Source organism: Brienomyrus brachyistius, chromosome 1 (assembly GCF_023856365.1).
Source record: "Brienomyrus brachyistius isolate T26 chromosome 1, BBRACH_0.4, whole genome shotgun sequence".
Lineage (NCBI taxonomy): Eukaryota > Metazoa > Chordata > Actinopteri > Osteoglossiformes > Mormyridae > Brienomyrus > Brienomyrus brachyistius.
Window position 1 is genome coordinate 5,823,030 of NC_064533.1, and position 23,419 is coordinate 5,846,448.

Genomic DNA, 23,419 nt, shown 5'->3' on the forward strand with positions numbered 1-23,419 from the left:
TGCTTCCTCAAGTTCATTTTAAAAAATTCTCCCGCTAATTTCCAGCTATGGCCACGAGTTCTAGGATTTAAACTAATATTGAAATTGTTATTTGGCTGAACAGCATCCAGACCTGTTAGAATCTTGTCCTCCCTTAGTCTCCTTTGCTCAAGGCTGAACAGATTCACCTCAGCTAGCCTCTCCTCATAAGACAGGAGGGGGTCGGTATACAGCACCTTAAATTGCCTTTAGGGGGGACAGGAAGGCGTTGCACAGACACCTGGCGCCAGGACGCCTATTGTATTATGTTATCGCAAGCAGCATCACTCGGACAAAAGGGGGAATTGGATAACACCTTGCCTGGGGGGAAGGGATGAGCCTAGCCAGCTCACCCCCTGCCCACAGGCAGCACCCAATTTAGTATAAAGGACGGGGAAAACTCAGTACTGACTGGAGCTCGGCCGTGGGATAGAGCGCGCAACACCCGGCACTTTCTTGGAACACACGTGTTGGTCTCTTGCCAGGACTGAAAAGGGCTCCCCAGTCCGTGTGTGAAGGTGGGTGATGAGGGCATGTCCGAGTGTAAATAGTTTTGCTTTTGCGTTTAATTGATCGTGGGGATTAAATTTCACCGTTTGTGATAATAAATTCACATTATCTCTATTTTATTGTTTCTTTCCTATATATATATTCATATAATTCATACTATTCTATATCTCTGGTGGTATAAGGTTATCTTGCATTGTTTTTAATTGATATTGATATTGATTTTAATGTGAGGTTATCTTGTATCACTTGTATTAAAGTGTTTTTGAGTGAACCTAAGCGTGCCTGTTTGTTCCTCCGAGAGCCCTATATCCCTCTCTCATCCATTTTAAGACACCAAGGAATTATATAATCATAGCATCTTAGAGATAATCACACATTTAGAGATATAACCCAACATCCTATTAGCCTTTATTATTGCTTCCCCACACTGGAGAGAGTGAGACATGGAAGCATCAATATACACATGGAGGTCTTTCTCATAATCAGCTACCTTTATTTCAGTGGAACCCATAAAATATCTGTACTTTATATTTCTGCTCCCTGCATGGATTGCCTTACATTTATCTATGTTAAATTTCATCTGCCAGGTATCAGCCCAGTCGCTAATTAAATCCAAATCCCGTTGTAGCCTCTCCGCTGCTAGATTTGTATCTGCTACACCAACCACCTTGGTGTCATCTGCAAATTTAACCAGGTTACTTTATGTATTGTTGTCAATATCATTAATGTAAATTAGAAACAACAGTGGTCCTAAAATTGAACCCTGCGGTACCCCACTATGAACGCAGGCCCACTGTGACATTGTGCCTCTAATAACTACCCACTGCCTCCTGTCTGTGAACCAGCTTTCGATCCAAGCTGCTACAGTTCCTAAAATCCCTGCAGGTTTCAGTTTAAGCAAGAGCCGTTTGTGAGAGACAACATCAAAGGCCTTCTGGAAATCTAAGATCACATCGTAGGCATTTTGTGATCAGTTTCTCTTGTAGCTTCCTCAAAGAACTCAAGTAGATTAGTTAAACAGAATCTACCTTTCCTAAATCCATGTTGGTTATCCCTCAGAATGTTATTTGAATCCAGGTAATCTACAATTTTCACTTGGATTATAGCTTCCATTATTTTTCCAGTAATGCTAGTTAAACTGATTGGCCTATAGTTTGCTGGGTTACTTCTATCCCCTTTTTTGAATATGGGTGTTATTAGCATGCTTCCAATCAGAAGGTACCGCATCCGCAGATGAGCATTTCTGGAATATTAAAGTTAAAGGTTGGCTAATTATATCCCTCATCTCTTTTAAATCTATAAGTAAGATGTCATCAGGGTCCTGCGATTTATTTATTTTGAGCTTAGCTAGGCTTAGTACCACATCAGCCTCAGTTATACATATATTGGTCATAGCTGACGCTGTATTCGTACTAAATGGTGGTAAGTTACTCGTGTTCTCTACTGTGAACCCCTGTGTAAAATAATCATTCAACTCATTTACTATATCAGTTTCATTTTCAATTATTAGGTCCTTACTATCCTGCAAATTAGTGAATTCAGCTTTTAGAGTAGTTTTGGATTTAAAATATTGGAAGAAACATTTAATGTCGTCCTTAGCCTCCAATGCAATCTTCCTTTCTACATTACTCTTGGCGAGTCTGTTATCTTTTAACTCAACCTGTAGACTTAGATACTCCTGATTAGTTTTGAAATCATTAGTTCATTTCCATTTTCCTCCTTCTTAATTTCCTTAGTAAACCACCTTGGTTGCAGTTTCCTAGATTTAGTTTTGCTGGAAACAGGTATGAAGTCCTCTTGCACTTGCAACAATGAGCTTTTAAAAAATTCCCAGGCCTCTTCAACCAGTTTGCTATTTAACTCCATCCAGTTTACAGTTTCTAGTTTCAGTCTCATACCATTAAAGTTAGCCTTCCTAACATTGTATACTTTTGTTTTGGACTTTGCTCTTTGGACAGTAAAATTAACCTCAAATTTAACCATGTTATGATGGCTACCATCCAGTGGATATAAAACCTCTAATTTTTTATCCTATCCTGGTTATTAGAGAAAACAAGATAAGAAGGGCTTCTCCCCTCTTAGGGCTATTAACAAACCGAGTAAAAAAACAATCCTGTACTAATTCCACCATCTCAAGTTCATTTACAGAAGAGCCAGAGACTGTGTCCCACTGAATCCCAGGGAAATTAAAATCACCCATAACCACCAGAACCAATATCTTGTTACAGCACAGATTGCCTCTTTTTGTAAATATTAACAGGATTTAACACACATAGTGAAAGGGCTTGAAATGCAGAAATCATCGGTGTACACCTTGCCCTGTGGACATCAAAGGTCTGCGATTAAAACCTGGAAGTATACCCTTTAGAGTCAGTCACATATAAGCCTCAATGAAATATTTTCCAACATCATACAGTAGTCCCCCCCTTATCCCAGTGGGATATGTTCCCTGACCCCCAGTGGATGCCTGAAGGTGCGGGTAGTACTGATCGCTGTACATACTAGCCTACTATTCACACATTGGTTGTTAGACCATTTTTAATACAACCTTGAATGAACAGTGGGTGTTGTCATTGTAGTGTAAATGTTTTTGGGTATTGAATGTTTGGATATTGATTTTGGTAAAGCATATTTCCACTTGCATTGGTCTAGAATTTAGCTTGAAGTGGCATTAAAAGGTCTTAAAACGTCTTAAATTTCACATGAGGATTCCCGCAGACACTCTGGATAAGCTGTCGGCGATGTAGCCGGAGAGGAGACGCTAACTCTTGGTTTCTCCCTGGGTTTTTGCTTCTTATGAGAGACGCACTTTTCTGCCGGCTAAAAAGAGACCATCTGTCCAGGCAGCCGCGCTGCTCACAGAACCTGAGTTTTGCGCTGATTCACATCCTTGGTACTTGAATTTTTATTTGGAGCATTTGGTTGCAACTATTTGTTTTTTGCCAAAATGAATGACCATATTCCTGCTAAATGAACATAGCTAATTGTGGATCCATGGTTAGTCACCCTTGCTATCCATAAGTAGCCTCCAGGGTTTGGGGCTTGATTCCATAGTTCAGAGACATGTTGTTTATATTAACTGCTATCTCTAAATTGTGTGTGCGTACCGTTACGCACTGGAATCCTGTATATGGTGTCCCTTACCGTGGGTCCAGTGCTTCCTAGGCAAGGCGCGAGGTTTACGGAGAGATTCTAGGATGTGACTCTAAGGGAGCCCTGGAAGAAACATGAGCCCCCCACAAAAAAATGCAAAAAGGGGGTGGGGTGTAACTATATAGTTTTTAGAATGGGGGGTTCAACATTTATAAGATAATACAGGGCAAATCATTAAGTGCTATTACATTTTTTCAGGGGGGACTGAGACAAAAACTTGGACGGCTGAAGCACCCCCCCTAGGGTCTAGAACTTCATAATTGTATATTCTGTGACCCTGTATTGGACAAGCAATATGGAAGATTTTATAATGATTATACTAAACTTTAAGAAATGTACTGATTGGTGAGGTGAGGCTTGAAATACCATATGCGTCAATATACTTCTACAACAACTGTACTCTGGCCTGGTATGTGTGACATGTTGGGTCAAGCTGGGTTGGCACAGATTCTACCAAAAAGGTGGGCACTGCACTTCACATGATCAAACTGGAATAATATCACACCAGTGAGTCACTTTCAGTAAAGGAGGCTTTTAATTCCTCTTTATGAGAAGATATACAATACAGTGTTGCTTGTGTGACTACCTTAAGCTGTAACCCACATGACATCAATAAGCTATGGTCATAATAAATCAGAGGATAAACTGGTACACCATATAAAAGTATTCTATGGAAGTATTTAACCTTCCTTGCACTATGATAATTTTCCAAAGTGTACAATTCCTACAGTGAAACTTACAAGCCTGTAAGAATGATACACAAAATTATTTTGTGTTTGCACCTGTACCTTTATGCTAGCTAAATGAAAAAGATGTCGCATAAGAGACTTGGCATAGTGAGAGTGTTTAGAGGTGGGAAGATGCAAATGGAATCGTGTACATTTGCTCCAGAAAATAACATATCCAGTGGTCTCCTTTCGCTTCCATTTCTTCTGACAGGACTTAGATGCTACTTAAGTCTTAGCCGTTGGGATTGGTTGGAATGGATTAGCTGCTGCAGGATTGCGGGCCTTCCTAAGTCTTAGGGATGTGTGACGTGTGCGGTGATTTTTATAGCGACGGAGGAGAGGATTGGGAGCTGCAGGTTTGCTGTTGACAGGGGCAGTGGATGGGCATGGATTGTAGTCAATGGGACGTGAGCAGGGGCTTTGAGTTGTGCTAAGTTGGTGCTGCTCGCTAGAACCAGGGCAATGTCTGTGTTGCTGGCAGGGATTTTGGGTTTCATAAGGTTGGTTCTCCATGCAAGGCTCGGAGTTAGGGGAATGTTGTGGGCAAGGATTTTGGGTTTCGCAAGGTTGGTGCTGCACACAGGGTCGGGGGGTAGTGGAAGGTTCCTGTTGTGGGCAAGGATTTTGGGTTTTGCAAGGTTGGTGCTGCACACAGGGTTGGGAGGTAGTGGAAGGTTGCTGTTGCTGGCAGGGATTTTGGGTTTCACAAGGTTGGTGCTGGACACAACGATTGGAGTTAGGGGAATGTTGTGGGCAGAGATTTTGGGTTTCATAAGGTTGGTTCTCCATGCAAGGCTCGGAGTTAGGGGAATGTTGTGGGCAAGGATTTTGGGTTTCGCAAGGTTGGTGCTGCACACAGGGTCGGGGGGTAGTGGAAGGTTCCTGTTGTGGGCAAGGATTTTGGGTTTTGCAAGGTTGGTGCTGCACACAGGGTTGGGGGGTAGTGGAAGGTTCCTGTTGCTCGCAGGGATTTTGAGTTTCACAAGGTTGGTGCTGGACACAAGGATTGGGGTTAGGGGAATGTTGTGGACAAGGATTTTGGGTAGTGTGTGGGCACTGGTGGACTGGCTGTGGCTTGCAGCGTGGTTGGCAGTCACCAAGATCTATTGCAAGTTGTGTAGGTAAAGGAAAAAAAAAAACACAAAAACAGACATGAATGGTTCATATGATTCACAGAGATAAATGACCTTACACCAAAGGTGAAAATTAGATTACTTTAAAACACAACACAGTACACTACAGAGCACATTTTTGCGCCAATCCAGAATTAGACTCCATTAATTTCCTGGACAGACTCATTTAACGGTTCCCACCCCTCCCCTGGTTCAACCCCCTTGCTGGCACTCTACCTTGGTGCTCAGGGCAATAGCTTCGGGGGGGCTCGAGCTGTGGACACAGAAAACACAATCTCTGACAAAACAAATTCTGCAGATTTTCCATGCAGGACATACCTCCATATACCACCAAAAGGTCCGAAAATAAAGTCAAGTCACATTTAAAGCCAAATTAATTTGTATGAATATTTTCCAAAAACACCACTGGTAAATTTCATGTGGTGTATGTTATAAATCAAAGTATAACAGTTCCTTGTCTGTGACCAGAGTTTTCTTGGTTACTTTAAGAGTTCCTGATACCAAAAATTCCCATCAGCTGTCATTTGCTGGTGATGGGAATCCTGTGGCAAAAGCAATATCAATTTAAATGTCCATCAAATAAAGCAGTTGTACCTTTATCTGAGCTGAATGAAACTGGCCATAAGTTTCACAGTAAAATGCAGCTTTTGCACAAAAGCGATTGGAAAAGAGAAAACGATGAAGCACTTTCGATTTCTCAGGCAAAAAGAGCATAGCTAATGATGAGTTATCAGCTTACCTTCCTTTGATCGTCGGTTTGTACACATAACTCCCCTTCGTCCCCTTTGAGGTCTAAATGGAAAAGAAACAGTATGGTTGCAGGGAAGGGCTTGTGTGTTGGACTTACATTTTGTTTGTCAAATGGCTATCTTAAAACAAGGAAAATGTCTAGAAATGAAAGACAAGTACATGAAACATGGAAGATCTGCGTGTGACTGATGTCTTCAAATCAGAGAACCTGAGTTTTGACCCCACATCATACTCACCAGGACCTGTTGCTGTTATAACTTCAGGATAGCAGCGGTTCTGGGGGGCCAGCTGCTTGTTGTCCTGGCAGGTCACTTCCCCATTACTGCAGAAACATGACCTGCGCCTATCTTGCGGGTCACGGAAGTGCTCTGAGTGTCTATATATGCGTCCCACGTAAAGGCATTCATCTAGGGGTACCAGAGGCACTGGTGAGTATGCCCCATTTTCATTTTCTATCTCAAGTCATTGGAACCATTAGACCAATGTTTCTCAATGTGGTTCCCAGAGACCCACAGACAGTCCACGTTTTTGCTCCCTCTCAGCTCCCTGCCAGACAGTCCACGTTTTTGCTCCCTCTCAGCTCCCTGCCAGACAGTCCACGTTTTTGACAAAAATATGGACCATCTGTGGGTCCCCAAGAACCACATTGGGAAACAGTGGTCTTTGGTACAATACATTTGTCAGGTCCATTGTTAGGGGCTGCCGTAGACCAAATATATTTAAGCTTGTAAACATTGTTTTATAAACAGGAAATAAGAGCTCTGATTCTGTAAAGGGAAGGACCAAATGGATTAACACATTCCACATGGAGGGAGGTGGATGGGCAACGCTTATCATCCTCCTAAAGAGGTACTCTCAGACTGAAGGTTGACATGTAGACAGACTTCAAGACTTTCCAGAGAAAAACTGGACTGAAAGGACTTCATCATTACTTGTCTCACAACCCCATGGCAGAACTCATAACTTCATTACATTACATTCATTACTTCAAAATGCCAGATATATACACACATCCTGGTACTATGATAGCGGTTACAACTGGGTAAGTTAACTTGGGCTTTGTCTGTCCGTCTTCATATAAAAGGGGTGGTGTCGGCACTGTAAACTAATTAGTCAAAGAGTCGGCCTTTTATAGGCAAACTTTATCATCATCACTCACCAGTTACACCAGTTTAAATCTGAAAGCCTTTACTTAAATCTGCTCGAAGCAGTTTAGGCATGCAGTGTAAATTACCAATACCAAAACAACTTGACTTAATATGAGTATGATTCGTAGTACTCCAAACATGGAAGTAACCCTTAAGAAACCTCAGTAAGCCAGTAAACCCGCTTCATCATACACTCCTCTGGACATGAGGACAGAGCGTAATCCCCAGAAAAGGGTGTTATTTTCGTGTGTTATTTGTTTTCAGTCTTGTGGTTCCAACTGCAGTTCCACACCTGAACATCGAGGGTGGCACTCTCCAGGAACCAGATGAGGGTCGCTGCACTGAGATGGGGGACGAGTCGTCATCAAGCACTGGACATGGCCATTCTGCAACAAAAACAAGGCATCAAACTCATAGGATGACCACTGTAACCAATACTGTGCCTTTTCACAGAAGACCATTCTAAACACCACACCCACTACTGTACATTAAACATGTTGGAAGTTTGTAGCCTGTATCTTAAAGTGTTACTCATGGACCAAGTGATCTGCTGACATTTTCTTGACAGTAACTCACAACACAGCGGCACGTCTTGCATTTGTTGGTAGGGTGGACAAACTCCATTCCATTGAGGTACTGCTCCCCAGCATAGTAGCAATCTGAAATGTAGAAACATCTCTGTTGATGTTATTGACATAGGTGCCCACTATTAGGGTGACTGTGGTTTACTATAGTATGAAATAAGATCACTGACCAGAAAGGTGCTTGGACAGCATGTGTGGACATGTGAGGTGCCATTTTAGGAGGCCAAATCCAAGGTTTGTAGTTACCGTTGCGGTTGTCCTGGCAATAGGATGCAGGCTGGGGGTGGTTACAATGGGACTCGCAGGTCACCTCACCCCCCAAACAAGTGCACTCTTGACATGGATCCCTTGGGTTGGAAAACAGCTGACCATCGAGGTACACAGCATTCTCAAAAAAGCATTCTGGACCAGGACGAGGAAACACACAGGGAGCAGAGCATCAGCATTACTAGAGAATGGAAAAACACTAGAAGTGACATAGGCACAATCGAATCGTACAGTATTTAGCCGAGCGTGCCCACCCCCAGTGATAAACAAAAATCAGAAATATCAAAATTACTGTCAAAACAGGATTTTTCTTTTTTTATCCAATCAGGCACAAGCAACAGCTTGAATATGCAAATACAAGGTATACGACTGAAAAATTATTAATCATGGATGATATTTACAAGAGAGTGGTGATCATGGTCAAGTAATTGGTTAGCTGGGGGCAAGTTACAAAAATTTATTTGTAAGATGGTGATCAAGTTATTGATACTATGGTACTTTTTCCTATAGTTGTGTTTAATAATTCATCCATAGATCCACCTCTCTCTTCGCCACGACAGAACGATACAGCGTCTGCCTTATCCATCTGTTAATCTCCTGCTCTCTTCTTCTGCCCTCACTCATGAACAAGACCTCGAGATACTTAAACTCCTCCACTTGGGGCAGCAACTCAGCCCCCACCAGGAGTGGGCAATCCACCATTTTCCGGTCAAGAGCCATGGCCTGAGACTTGGAGGTGCTGATCCGTATCCCGGCCACCTCACGCTCAGCTGCAAACCGCCCTAGTGCCTGCTGCAGGTCACCGGCTAACGACGCCAACAGGACTACGCCATCCTCAAAAAGCAAAGACGCGATTCTGAAGCCGCCAAACCGGACCCCCTCCACCCCTTGGATATGCCTAGACCTTCTGTCCATAAAAATTGTGAATTATGATTGGTGACAACGGGCAGCCATGATTGTCATGATTGACAAATGGCAGCCCTACACCTACCGAGAATGAGTCTGACTTACTGCTGGCAATGCGAACCAAGCTCTCACTCCATTTGTATTGGGCTGATGGCCCGCAACAACGGACCCTGTACCCGATACCCCTGAAGCACCCCCCCCCCCCCCACAGGTCTCCCCAGAGGGACATGGGATTTTCCAAAAAGTCCACAAAGCACATGTAGACTGGTCATGCAAACTCCCATGAACCCTCCAGCATCATTGTGAGGGTGAAGAGCTGGTCCAGTGGTCCGCGGCTGGGACGGAATCTGCAGAGTTCCTCCTGAATCTGACGTTCGACCAACAAATAGACCCTCCTCTCTCATGTGTCAGTGCCCCAGCATAGACATTCCCAGGGAGGCTGAGGAGTGTGACACCCCTGTAGCTGGGACACATTCCCCAGTCATCTTTCTTCATACATAGATGCAACAGAAAAAACAAAAATGTAACTTCCATTGATTTATCATTCATACCTTAATAAGTCCAAAAATAAATCCTTGACATGCATTAAGGACCCCTGACAAACTGACACTGTTGATGCCATACATCGAATAGTTGAATAATCAAACAAACACTTTAGCTACCGTTTGTCCTATTTGAGGAAATCAATTAACAAATGTTGATCATGCTACAGATTCACTGGTATTAAAATACCATATTGTGAAGCAGTAGGTATTAACATATAAGGGCTTCCTGGATTCGGTACAGGGAAGTATTTGACTTTCAAAGAGCCTTGGCTAATTCTCCAGCCTAAGCTAGCAGAAAGGTCACTGGCTGAGGACAATGACTAAATCATCACAGCAGTGAAATCAAATCAAGTGGAGAAATCGCCCTTTCGAAGAGAGAATCCTGCCCTTGCTATGCTCCAGCAGTGAGGCTACAGACCACCGAGGCAGCAGTCTCAATCAGTCTTGATGGCTTTTTTGAGCAAAGCATAAATGGTTTAATAACATACAAGATGTACGATGACTCAATGGGAATTTTCTTCATGCATGATAAAGACGTAACAAAACTACCATGAAGTTGGTCTCTTTTGGAAATGGGAATGTAGGCATTAATGACTGGTTTTCACACCTAAGAATCAGAATAAGGGCAGCAGATCAAATACAAAGTCATGAGGAAATCAGATGTCCCCCCCCCCCTTCCCAATTCACTGCTTGGGGTGGGCTGAAGGACCCATTAACTGAGCTGGCTTTCAGGCCTCGTACCCTTGGTCACTCATTAGACTCTTCCAGTTCATAGAGGAATGGACACTGTAGAAACAGGATGTGCAGTGCCCCCACTACTTGAGAACAGTCTGGTCCGTCTCATGCTAGTGATTACAGCTGTTCAGCTGTCATTTACACAGTCAGAAAATCTATTTAAGTTCAACTAGCCACTACCTTTTCTACATACTGGCATAAATCCTCTTTGACTACCAATGAAAGTGTCCCAGATGTTCTCAGCATCATAAGCTTCATCACACCCTTCCCTCCAAGTACCCATTTTGACCATGCTGTATAAGACACCAGACATCAAGGAGATGGTGTCAAGTCTGTAAATCTTGTTCACATGGTTCAGTTCTCCTGAAGGAATCATGGAACATGGTTCCTTATCACAGGGAAATGAACATCCTCTGGATTATAAAGCCAAGCGGCTGTATCAGCTTCAGGGTAACACACTAAGGCCCAGACTTCACTGCATACAACCACACCTGCCTTGCTACAGACGACTACAACCGTCCTGGGAGACATTAGACACGCCGCACTGGACAGGTGAAGATTCCAGTTCGAAATAAGTGCAAGGCCAAGATTGTTCATTATGTATGCATTAGCAGTGATTCATGTGTGTTGGCTGCACAAGCTTCACTGATTTGATGTCTTTCCCACACAGTCTCCAATAAGACAGTTGGGAGGCTGGTGCTCCGCCCTTGTGACTGCTGAGGTCGACGGGCCTACCTGAACACCTGGGACAGCACTCTCCTCGTGGTGTATAAGGATTGGAGCAGGTCACGTCCGTGCAGGGCACTGCCCTGCAGATCACTTCGCCAGTCTGTAAGGCAGATGGACTTGCTGAGCCAAAGATACAGAGAGCACACACTACCAAATGGGTTTACAGGAATCGCAATGCCGCTGAACTGTACTAACTTATCCAGCCACAAGAGGGAGTACACTACACGGAGCACATGGTCCACAGGCGAAAGAAACAAATTATTTCCCATAGTCCGCCTGAAAAGTCCCTTTGTCTAGATAGTTTTGCCACCCAAAGAAAAAGAAACACTTACAAAGCAAAGAAGTTACTGCTGTCCTTACCTGACAGACGCAAACCTTGCAGTGGTCACTGGGGTCACTGAATGTCTCCTCATTTTTATATCTTCGTCCATTGAAGCAGCATGCGTTGGTACATTCATCTGCGGGGATGCAGTTACGATCAGGAAGGCAATGGCTGCCCGGTGAGCAACATGGCATCACAGACAGACCTACCATCCCCTCGGCAGTCTTCCTGGCAGGATGTCTGGGGGCACATAACCTCGTGGCATCGGGCCTCCCCGCGTAGGCACATGCAGCTCCTGCATGGCTGTTGATCCACCATCCAGACGGAGCCTTCCTCACGCATCACGCCATCCATCATGCAGCCTGCGTAGGAAGGAGGTGGAAGGAAATATGCCTGTCGTTATGTACTGTCTCAGCTCTCCAGCAAATTGGGGTGTTTATAAAACAAAAAAGGAATTCATAAATTTCTCACGAACCCGTCAAGGAGTGATTTAACCGGCAAGGATGAAAATGATTATGATGTTCCGATACGCATGCAACGCTCATGCAATGGCAGCAGAGGTAAACTTTAAATGGGTTTTTAAATGCATATTAGATAAAAGGAATAATGATTAAAACTGAAAGCTGGCTAAGAATTTTTTTTCCTATGATGGTAAAAATGTTTTAGTGGAACTTAAACTCCCTGCATTATAATGTCAGTACAGAATTGAAAGGGAGAAAAAGTCTGATCTTTGATCTAGCAATGTAAGAATTGCATGTGCATATGTGATATTGGTATTAATATTATCGTCCAGCCCTTATAATATGCTACAGCCATTTTTTGAGTTCAGTACAAAACACCCTGCCTTGCGTTGTGATATCATTCAGCTCTGGTACCAGAAAACGAACACTTGGAAAGTACCAGAAGTTCGGCACCTGCTGCGGTGGAAAAGCGCCCCAAGACTATCATCATGTAAAGAGCTGAGAGTACAAAGCATGTAATCAGTCAAAAGCAAATTTCTGGAAACCTCTGAAGCCAGGTAACACTCTTTAGGAATAAAGAGCTCCTCACCCTCTCAAAGACTGACCCCAGACACCCTGCAAAGGAAGCTCATTTTGGCCGCTTGTGTCCACGATCTCATTCTTTCGGTCGCTACTCAGAGCTCATGACCATAGGTGAGGGTAGGAACATAGGTTGACCAGTAAATTGAGAGCTTAGCCTTCTGCATTAGATCCGTCTTCGCCAAAACAGAATGGTGCAGCGTCGGCAGTAATCCGTCTGTCGACCACCCGCTCCATTATTCCCTCACTCGTGAACAAGACCCTGAGATATCTACACTCCTCTGCTCGTGGCAGTAACTCATCCCCCACCAGAAGAAGGCAATCCACCCTTTTCCGGTGAGGAGCCATGGCCTCAGCCTTAGAGGTGCGGGTCCTCAGGATTTTTGAGATCCTTGAAATATTCCTTCCACCGGTTGACTATATATATATTGCCAATTGACCTGTAGTATATTATATGGCTGGACAATGTGTGATATCAGTACCAACAGCACATGTCATGCACAAGCAGTTCTTACATCACTAGTAAACTAGATTAAACTCAGCATAATCCTTACTTCACTTCTATACAGGCATTATAGTGTAGGGAGTTTTTGTTTCGCTAAAACATTCTAAAACTGTCATAGCTAAAACTGTCATGGAAAAAAATAGCAAGTGTTGCAATTTTAATGATTATTCTTTTTCAAGTTTATATGTTTAAAAAATCAGGTTAAAGTTTTACCTCCACGGCTTTTGTGTTGTGCTGCATATGTGCTCCGGATGGTGCTGTGTGACTATACCATAGAGTTGAGCTGCCTGGTGCTGTGTGACAGTACCATAAGGTTGAGCTGCATGAGGTTGTGTGACAGTACCATAGAGTTGAGCTGTATGATGTTGTGTGACGGTACCATAGAGTTGAGCTGGATGGTGCTGTGTGACTGTACCATAGAGTTGAGCTGGATGGTGCTGTGTGACTGTACCATAGAGTTGAGCTGCATGATGTTGTGTGACGGTGCCATAGAGTTGAGCTGGATGGTGCTGTGTGACTGTACCATAGAGTTGAGCTGGATGGTGCTGTGTGACGGTACCATAGAGTTGAGCTGCATGATGTTGTGTGACGGTACCATAGAGTTGAGCTGCATGATGTTGTGTGACGGTACCATAGAGTTGAGCTGCATGATGTTGTGTGACGGTACCATAGAGTTGAGCTGGATGGTGCTGTGTGACGGTACCATAGAGTTGAGCTGGATGGTGCTGTGTGACTGTACCATAGAGGTGAGCTGCATGACGTTGTGTGACAGTACCATAGAGTTGAGCTGGATGGTGCTGTGTGACGGTACCATAGAGTTGAGCTGCATGATGTTGTGTGACGGTACCATATAGTTGAGCTGCATGATGTTGTGTGACGGTACCATAGAGTTGAGCTGGATGGTGCTGTGTGACGGTACCATAGAGTTGAGCTGGATGGTGCTGTGTGACTGTACCATAGAGTTGAGCAGCTTGATGTTGTGTGACGGTACCATAGAGTTGAGCTGGATGGTGCTGTGTGACTGTACCATAGAGTTGAGCAGCTTGATGTTGTGTGACGGTACCATAGAGTTGAGCTGGATGGTGCTGTGTGACTGTACCATAGAGGTGAGCTGCATGACGTTGTGTGACAGTACCATAGAGTTGAGCTGGATGGTGCTGTGTGACTGTACCATAGAGTTAAGCTGCCTGGTGCTGTGTGACGGTACCATAGAGTTGAGCTGGATGGTGCTGTGTGACTGTACCATAGAGTTGAGCTGGATGGTGCTGTGTGACTGTACCATAGAGTTGAGCTGGATGGTGCTGTGTGACTGTACCATAGAGTTGAGCTGGATGGTGCTGTGTGACTGTACCATAGAGTTGAGCTGCATGATGTTGTGTGACGGTACCATAGAGTTGAGCTGGATGGTGCTGTGTGACTGTACCATAGAGGTGAGCTGCATGACGTTGTGTGACAGTACCATAGAGTTGAGCTGGATGGTGCTGTGTGACTGTACCATAGAGTTAAGCTGCCTGGTGCTGTGTGACGGTACCATAGAGTTGAGCTGGATGGTGCTGTGTAACTGTACCATAGAGTTGAGCTGGATGGTGCTGTGTGACTGTACCATAGAGTTGAGCTGGATGGTGCTGTGTGACTGTACCATAGAGTTGAGCTGGATGGTGCTGTGTGACTGTACCATAGAGTTGAGCTGCATGATGTTGTGTGACGGTACCATAGAGTACTCTGTGACTGTAACTAAATACTCAGCTGGTTGGTTAGAAAAAAATCTTGGTCTGGCCGGGTACTTTCTGGACCTGAACTTTCCACCTCAGCAGCTGATGTAGGCAGCCACCTAGCATGACATCTTTTGAGTGGGCATAGTCTTAGCCAAACAATTTCACTTTGTCTCGACCAGGGACGCTGGCGGTGAAGCTTGCCTTGGGTGCTACACAGACGTTGATCGGCACTGTGCTTAGCATCTGGAAGCTGTTCTTCACCTGTTCTTACATAAGCAATACTAGAGGCAGGAGGAAGGGGGGCTACCTGAGCATGGGAGACAGCAGGAACCTGAAGTGCTCTTGGGGTTGAGGCAGAAGGGAAACATACAGGTCACCGGGATACATTTCACAAGGCCGTCCTGAAAAATGAGCCAATGTGAGGAACACCTCCAGTCTCTGAGACCGTGGCTCCTTCTCAGTTTTGCAGAGTAACATACTGTCCTGCTAAAGCATGACTTTGGTTTTACACATGGTTTCTTGCAGATCAATCTCGGGGCAAGACTACTTCATCTTTTTTAATCAGAAGAGCTGTTTAATGCCGTAGAGTGAGAGTGACAAACTTTTACAACAGAAATTATAGTGTTTGGTGATACATTGAATTATCACACATTAAGATAAAAGGCAGGTAAATTTAGGAGATCTAAAAATACTTAAATGCAAAAATCTTCCTTGAATTTAGCTAGACTAGCAGCATATTGTGGAGTTTAATGTTGACTTGATAAACTTAAGCTGAAGTGTGAAACACCTGACTATAAAACAGAGAATACACTCATCCAGCAGTTACACTTACTATGCACGAGCAGTTAGTGCAAAGGCTGGATCTGGACAGGAACACGTCTCCATTTTTATAGCTGGTCCCTTCATAAACACAACCTTCAAAGAAAACACACAGGAGTTAATATACGAACAGACACCACCTCTCTCAGGAGGACCTCTGCTGTGGGTACAGAAGGATAAAAGTTTTAGCATTAAAGCATCAAAACGAGCTTTCATTTCATTACAGACGTCCTCCGTCATCAGTGGGAGCTCACCATTTCCGGACGGCATGCAGCGGACCTCTCCGGCATAACAAAGGCAGACTTCATCAGGCCCTTTCTGCGTCCACGTGCCTTCCTCAATGTCCTTTCCCTCCCAGAGGCAAATCACCTTACGTTGTGGAAAAGTCTGCGAGTTAACGCTCTGACCAAAGTGAGAAGAGAAGAGACAGAAGATGGAACAATCAGGCATAGGGGCAAGAAGAAAGAGCTTATAAAAATTTGTAGTCAGTATGGAATGAAACACCATTCTGCCCATGGGGAAACTGGGTCCTTTTCACATTTCCCATCATGCTCGCCATGTGACACAGACATATACAGTATGTTGTGGGGTCCAAGCATCCAACATTGTGGCTGAAGTACTTGCTTAAGTGGTGGCATCACTCTGCTAGCCGTGGGGTTTTATCTGGTGCCCTTACGATCAGACCCACACACTGCTGAATAGCGTTAGATAAACACCCACAATACTTACCTGAGGTAAGTCTAGTGATAGGTCAGGCTTCTGGTCATGTGACAAGTAAGACTGAGGCTCCAGGTGTCTGCTGGGAACTTGTCTATGGGAGACATTTTCTGGAGGGAGCGGAGAATCCTCTTTTGGCCAGAGAATCCCATCTAGATCTGAAAATGGTCAAACAGAAGAAATATCTATAAGAGGGAATTCAATAAAAAGACGTACAACCCCGTAAAGGCAGATATAAAACAAGGCATTACGTCATGTATGGTGTAAACCAAAAGAAACTGACACAAGCACAAATCATGGCAGGGAGAGCATACAGGTAGGGTAACTGAGCCCTCTTGTGTTGAGTCTCTTTGAGTCAGTTGCATTCTTCTTGCATGAAGGTAATTCAAAATTAAAATGGAGGGCAAGAAGGCCTTTGACGACACTTAGATCGCTGCAATGCCCGGCTGTGGATGGAGCCCTGTGATGTCAGGACTTTCAGAAGCGTCTTACATAAGACAAGCCACAAAGACCACCAGTGCCCCTGGGATTCACATTAACCAAAACGATTTTCCTTTTATTTAAACATTTGCATTTCGGCTCTCTCCTGCTGAACTGCCTTCTTCCTGATATGGGCAGTATCAACATCGTCAAGATTATTACAGAAAAACTCTCTGTTCCTTCATCTTCGGTCTTTACTGAACTTCAAACACCGATGGTTCATTATATTTCTGAGGGCATATTCTGTGATTTTTTTGTTTACAGTTTATGTCTATAGTCTTATCTTCAGGTTGTGTTTAGTCTTACTTTTAATGGTAGAGCATGTGTCTGTGCAAATCAAAGTCAGAGCAATTTGAGTGCTGTATCATTCTGGAATCAACTCCCAGAAGATCTACAAGCATGTGCCCAAGAGATGCCCTACAGAAACATCATGAACTTATCATGAGCCACAAAGTTCGACAGCAGAGACTTGCTTGTTATCTATTTAACCACCATGCAGATGTCCCTCACACATCTAAAGCAGTCATTCATGCATTTGACCCTCATTTACAGGACTGTGCAAAAGTCTTAGGCAGTCCAAAGAAATGTTTAAAGCTTTTTATCTGGGCAGCAAGTGTACTTTGGCTTAGAACAAAAAACACAATTTAACATTAGAACATTTAAGAGTTTAAATGTTTAAATGCAAATTAAGAGTAACACAATAAAAACTAGTAATAATTTCTTCTCAGAGTTACTGATATCTAGTTGGATGGCTAGATGAACACCGCTTCAGTTCCCAAACTTCTCCTCAGGGGCACCTCAGCCATTCTATTATTTTGTTAAATTTCACCAACAGCTCAATTAAATAATTAAATATACTGGTTTAAAAAGTCAGTGACAGATTGACTAGCTGTATGAGGTGTGCTAGTGATCAAGTCAAAAAATACATGGCTGCACTGGACGGTCGTTGCAAATACTAGGATGATTTTAGCAGAGGTTCTGAAATGGCTAAGTTGACACACTTTGACGGGCATAATATCTAAACATCATTTTCTTTGCCAGCCTAAGACTTTTGCACAGTACTGTATGTAACCAGGAAATTTAGACAAGTTGACATAAATTATGACCGCTGCTGTCTCCCAAGGGTCAGTGGATTAAATCAGGGAACTGATGTCATGCGTGGAAGGAACTTTATCAGCAAGGGGTAAGTTTGAGGAGAGTTGGTGCAAAATGCAATTTACCTGCTGCACTTAAAACAATATGTAAATTTTTTGTGAGACATGGTTTATTAAATTTATAATACTACAATGCAACATTCGTAAAAATGAAAAAGTACATAGGTACATTTTGATTGACCTAGGTGGCATGACTGATTTCACAAGTTTCCATACGGGACCTGCATGTGACAACCAACGTGTCACCACGATGAATCAGTGGGCTTTACCTGATGTGTTGGGGCAGTGCCACGGTCGCGTGCTGTAGCCGGTGCTGGAGAGCCATGCGGTTTGCAAAGAACCCTAAAGAAGGAAGGCTGAGCATCAAGTAACATCACTGTCACCCAGATCATTCTACACAAGGAACTGAAGCACGAGAACTGAACGAGAGAGACCAGAGCCACAATCATTTCCATTACCAGATGTAAGCACTGCAAATTCTCTTCTCTCACTGCTTTAATTTTACAGTAAAAACCCAAAAAGTATTTTACACATTATTGTTTCAAAAAATTCCAAACTTTGCTTAACAATTATTTGTAATCAGTAACAGTAACTCGCAATGAGTAATAATCTATTTCAACAAATTCTAGAGTGAAGGACAACATCAAAGTCTGGTGGTGTTGCTGTGGCAACTATCTTTATCTTCCGCGCCTAATCAGAATCAGGTTATTTTAGCGTATTATTTGTGTGTCCCACACCCCCCATCCACAAAACTGAGCCACTCCCTGTGTTTCCATATAATTATACACATTAGTTCATCAGTTCCCCACTTCACAGAAGGGAGATTGCATGCGAAATACAGCCCAAGAACAGCACTACACTGCAAAATCCCTGGCCGTTGTTTCATTTTCTATATACTGCCAGAGTCCTTCTGGTCGTTCTTACTGATCATCATCTTGTACCTTTCATTCACGTCATAGATACTTTTATCCAAAGTAATGTACGTTTCAGAAAGTAGAGTCAGCTAGTCACTGGTGCAACTGGGGATTAAGAACGTCCCTCAGGGCCCCAATGGTTAAATCGCACTGGCGACTCTGGGATTCAAACTGGCAACCTTCTGGTCACAGACACAGTGCTGTAACCTGCTGAGTCATACACCGCAAGGAATTTTTTTTGAGTGGTAGCCATACTTTGTGGATAAAATTACTGAGGATACTGTTGGTGACAGAGCTAATCTAATAAGTGTGCTTGACTTACCTGGAACTTGCTGTTATTGATTCCAGGTGTGCTGGCAAGGGTGATCTCCAAGTCATTGAGAAGCATGGAGCTGAATATATCCTCAAAATCCTTCTCCAACACCTTAGCCTCTTCACAGTTGACAAAGAGCACCACTCTGTTCCTGTTCAGGCTAAGGGCTATACGTGCCCATTGGCCCTTCGAGAAAGCCGTGCTTATGGGGAAATGAATGCTAGCAGGCTCCATACTAAGGGCAGTCATGTAGTATAGCTGGAGCAGGTTGGAGCGTCTGCTGGAAAACAGCTGCAGGAGAGGCTGGCCGTTGTAGCTCATGAAGGCCGGCATGGTGAAGGAGATTAGGGTGCCAGATGATTGCCTCTTCTGCTGGACAGCAAAGTAGAGGCCAAAGGAATCCGTAACTTTTCTTTGGAAGTCGATGGATTCGTGTTGTGGAAGAGTCAGGTGTTGAACATTCTTATGGAACCTCCAGGCTGGAAGCCCTCCCTCCATTCCCTTGACTTGGACAATGCCACGGATGGGGTGTGTAACACCTACAGCTTCCAGCAGGTCAACAGCTGGAAAAAGAGTTATTAATGCACAGAAGGATATTGTAAAGTGCATCTTTATGTTAATTTAGGTAAAAGTTAATATGGATAGTCCTGTAACGATATTCTTCTTTTCCTAGCATAACAACGTTAGCATTCACGCAACAAAGCTAATCCTGCAAAATAAATAAATAAATAAATAAATAAATAAATAAATAAATAAATAAAACTGTTGGATTTCAGGTACATAACTCATGAAAAACAAATCGTGATGTTGCGTAACACCGAGTAACATCGTCTGAATCAATTACTAACATCAGTCTTATCTAAGTAATTGTTATACAACCAGAAATATATATATATATATATATATATATATATATATATATATATATATATATATATATATACTCTATATTTAAATTACATATGTAATCTGTGAATTAGTTCCAAACCCACAGTGGGTCTAGCTTTTTTGCTAAAGTTAGAATAGCAAAATTACTAGGTAGCAATTTTTTTCTTGCTAATGTTATTAAGAACAACCTGCTGATATCTGTTACTTCTGCTGTTAGGCTTAAGAATGGCTAGGGCTCCCTGAAATCTCATTCTTAGCAGCTATTACATGCAATGAGGCACAAACTGTTAGTCTTAATGCTGGCTTTAGCATCACTTCTAAAGTGGAGGCGAGTCTCTTCCACGATGATGGAGAACACCTCACAGGGTGTCCCATACATGATGTCATTTGCAGTGAATGTCCTCACAGGATGCAGATCCTTTACTGATTTCCAAAGAAGCACCACTTCGCACTCTCTCCCGAAATATCCGTGGAGTCATTTCTGAGCCCTGAGTCACTGAGCTTGACTCCATACAGTCAGTATTCCCTCAGAATGTCTGAGATCTCACATCAGAGCATCTAGCACTGCTTTCCAGAAGAGCATCTAGCACGATGCGAGGGTCATTCCTCAGCTAACTCAGGAATAACGTTCACTGACTGAAATGTTTCCTTTTTGGTAGCTACCTTTACGAGTGTCCGGATAATATCGAAAATGAATGACATACAAAATGCCATACAAGCAAATAAATAATATATGGTTTTTATATAACTAACTCAGTGAAAGAGTCCTTTTGTGATAATTATCTGCCTCATTTGGCTACTGGAAAATTTGCTGGTTAGTGTTAGTATGAGTAGTATTAGTATTACTAGTATTTATCTAGTTACTTTGCTCCAGTTGAAATCAGAGATTTATACGCAACTGTAGCCTACACTTTGAAAAGTAATATTTATTGTGAACTTTGTTAAGATGACTAATTATATTTTATCTTCAAACTTTGATGTGTACGTTTTTAAACACTACACTTATATTTGCATTCTCAAACGTATATTGTTCGGTGAATTAAGAAAATACTACTTATTAAACCGATACTATGTTTACAATCGCAGTGCTTCGGCAATAATAACCCAACAAGTGAGTTTTTAAAGCTATTGGTGAAATGGTGAAAGATATTCCTAGATTATATTTCCATTGGAATTTTATTCCTATATATATTCTAAACAAATTTTAAATGAAACCTTAATACGTGGAAATATTAAGCAACTTCAAACGGGAAAAAAACTATATTTAGAAAATTCAGGGTCATTGAACACTAAAAGTAAAATTTTGCGTGAAAAAAGTAAAAGTAGTTTTTATATAGCCACCAAGTTTAAACAAATAGCCTTAAAATCTCACCATCCTCCTTGTCGAAATACTGATGCGGAATTTGTTGTTCAGTTTGTGCTAAGAAATTAAAGATGCACAACACTGTGAGGAAGACAGGCGGGCAGACCGCCGCGCTGCTAGGTGGCTCCTCCATTCTCCACTTCTGCTCCCCGCCTGAAGGCTGAAACGACAGCAATTAGGAGGCGAACATTTAAATGACAACCCGGTATACGTCAGACTGAGAAAATGCATAATTCAGAAAGTCGCTGAATTATGCAACATAGCCTAGGCGAATTTTTTAGGTAGTTTTCATACCATATTTCAGATCGGTGATCAATGCAAACGAAACGCTCATACAAGCTTAAAAGGGAAATTATAGCACTACATTACTCAAAATAGTCTAAATTTTATTCAATTCACCAGCTCGCCCTCAACATGGCTAGGTGTAAAGGACTTATTGAACGTGTTTGTCCTTTTGCCCAGCGCTGTATCCAGCTATGAAGTCACTGAGGTTCGGTAATTTTTTAAGAGCTAAAAATAAAATTTGAAGCTAAATATTCACTTGAATAAATATTATGCTAACTAACTTTTCGCATAACTAATTACTTTTAAAAATGAAGTAGATTATGAAGGGAACAGTATCAATAATGTGATTGATGAGACCCACCCCAGTAAAATCCCTGATTCCTTAGTCAAATGGCCTTTTAGCAGACCTGATCCTCACCGGTGTACAGGACTTCACTGAACAGGATCTCTATGAATGGATGAACCCTTACCAAAGTGAGAAGTTCTTCTCTAAAAATGCACTTGAACCATCCCTGTATGCAAGGAATGTAAGGTCATTCAAAACATGCCTTTATCCAATACTCCTCTCTCTCATTTTGATCTGATTTTGAAGGTCCTGCACTATGTTGTGTTGCATGTTGGAAGTCACAAAGAAGCATTTAAACCCCAAATAATTGAAGAGTCAAAATTGTTGATATAGACATGTGCTGTATAACTATATATATATGGTCCACACCTGCCAGTTTGTCAGTCAGTCATTGTTGTCATTACTCCGAGTTAGTAGATGTGGTTCTCTCCCAGTCTAGCTCCCAGTTCTAATCTGTCTCTTAAAATGTTACTCTGTGGTTACTGTTTAGTTAGTTTCTGTTCCTCCTGTTTTGTTTTGAACTTCTGTTCCTTTTTATTTTGAGATTTTCCCCTTTGTGTTCTGCTTTGGTTAATAAATCCCATTTTTCCGCAAGCACCATCACCTCCGTAACAAAAAATATGGTGGTGAACTTGATTAAAGTTTAAAACAATTCCGAGATTCAGGTCAGTGTACAATGGTGTGGTCAGCGTCTCACTGTCACATCGCCTGTCAAAAAAACTTCCTATCAAGGTTTATTCAATTCAGCTGCGTGAAGATATCGTTCGATAAACACCCTAAAATTCTTCACTGAAGATGGTTGCCAATGTCGATGTTAAATACAGACTAGGCTGTACCTAATGCCTTAACCACTGTCTCCCGGTGGCTGTGAATTCGGCTGAGCAGCGAAACCCCTCCCCAGCACTTTCGCTGACGCTGAGACACCAGGCCAGCTTGTCACTTCCCTCTCCCCTGAGTCACCGGGGGTTTTACCCTGTCCTGTCACTCTAAAGCCGCCCACAGCTGTCAGTTATCCTATCCTGGAAACGCTCCCTAAGTCCCTAAGTGCAGGGAGTCTGTCAGTCTCTGTGAGACACAGCGGCAAGACTTTCTGGAAGGAATTCTCCGGGTACATCACCAGAGCTGACATGTCATGAACCGTGAGAGGGAGCAGAAGATGGGGGGTACGGAGAAGTGGGAATGAAGACGAAAGCTCGGCTTTCCTCAGACGGGTACAGCATGAGCCGTAGGAATGTCCTTAGCGACAGCAGGTTGCTTTCCATAGCATGTCTACATGGGCTAGGGGTCTCGCTCAACCTGGGTCACATGCAAACTCATTAGGTTACCATGGTAACTGTTATGATTCCTTAACT

At 42.9% G+C, this 23,419-nt stretch overlaps 1 protein-coding gene across 1 annotated transcript; it reads right to left on the minus strand.

Moving 5' to 3' along the window:
- Positions 1 to 4,197: 4,197 nt before the first annotated feature.
- Positions 4,198 to 21,589, minus strand: LOC125712771 (kielin/chordin-like protein). Its single transcript, XM_048983239.1, has 17 exons — positions 21,446 to 21,589; positions 19,195 to 19,748; positions 18,228 to 18,300; positions 16,337 to 16,482; positions 15,862 to 16,009; positions 15,621 to 15,703; positions 15,096 to 15,189; positions 11,738 to 11,890; positions 11,567 to 11,664; positions 11,213 to 11,306; positions 8,271 to 8,426; positions 8,017 to 8,099; positions 7,733 to 7,826; positions 6,529 to 6,699; positions 6,282 to 6,334; positions 5,759 to 5,795; positions 4,198 to 5,512 (listed from the first exon to the last, which is right to left on the minus strand). Exons 1-17 carry the CDS (start codon positions 21,567 to 21,569, stop codon positions 4,635 to 4,637), a joined length of 3,039 nt encoding a protein of 1,012 aa, XP_048839196.1. The 5' UTR covers positions 21,570 to 21,589; the 3' UTR covers positions 4,198 to 4,634.
- Between the last annotated feature and the right edge of the window lie 1,830 nt (positions 21,590 to 23,419).

What these genes read in the sequence shown, in the direction of transcription:
- LOC125712771 (XM_048983239.1), bottom strand. Translation starts at nt 21,569, where the DNA reads ATGGAGGAGCCACCTAGCAGCGCGGCGGTCTGCCCGCCTGTCTTCCTC. An exon ending in GGAAGACTGCCGAGGGGATG is followed by an intron (nt 11,665 to 11,737) that starts GTAGGTCTGTCT and finishes GCATCCCCGCAG; the next exon opens with ATGAATGTACCAACGCATGC. An exon ending in GCAAGGTTTGCGTCTGTCAG is followed by an intron (nt 11,307 to 11,566) that starts GTAAGGACAGCA and finishes TCTGCCTTACAG; the next exon opens with ACTGGCGAAGTGATCTGCAG.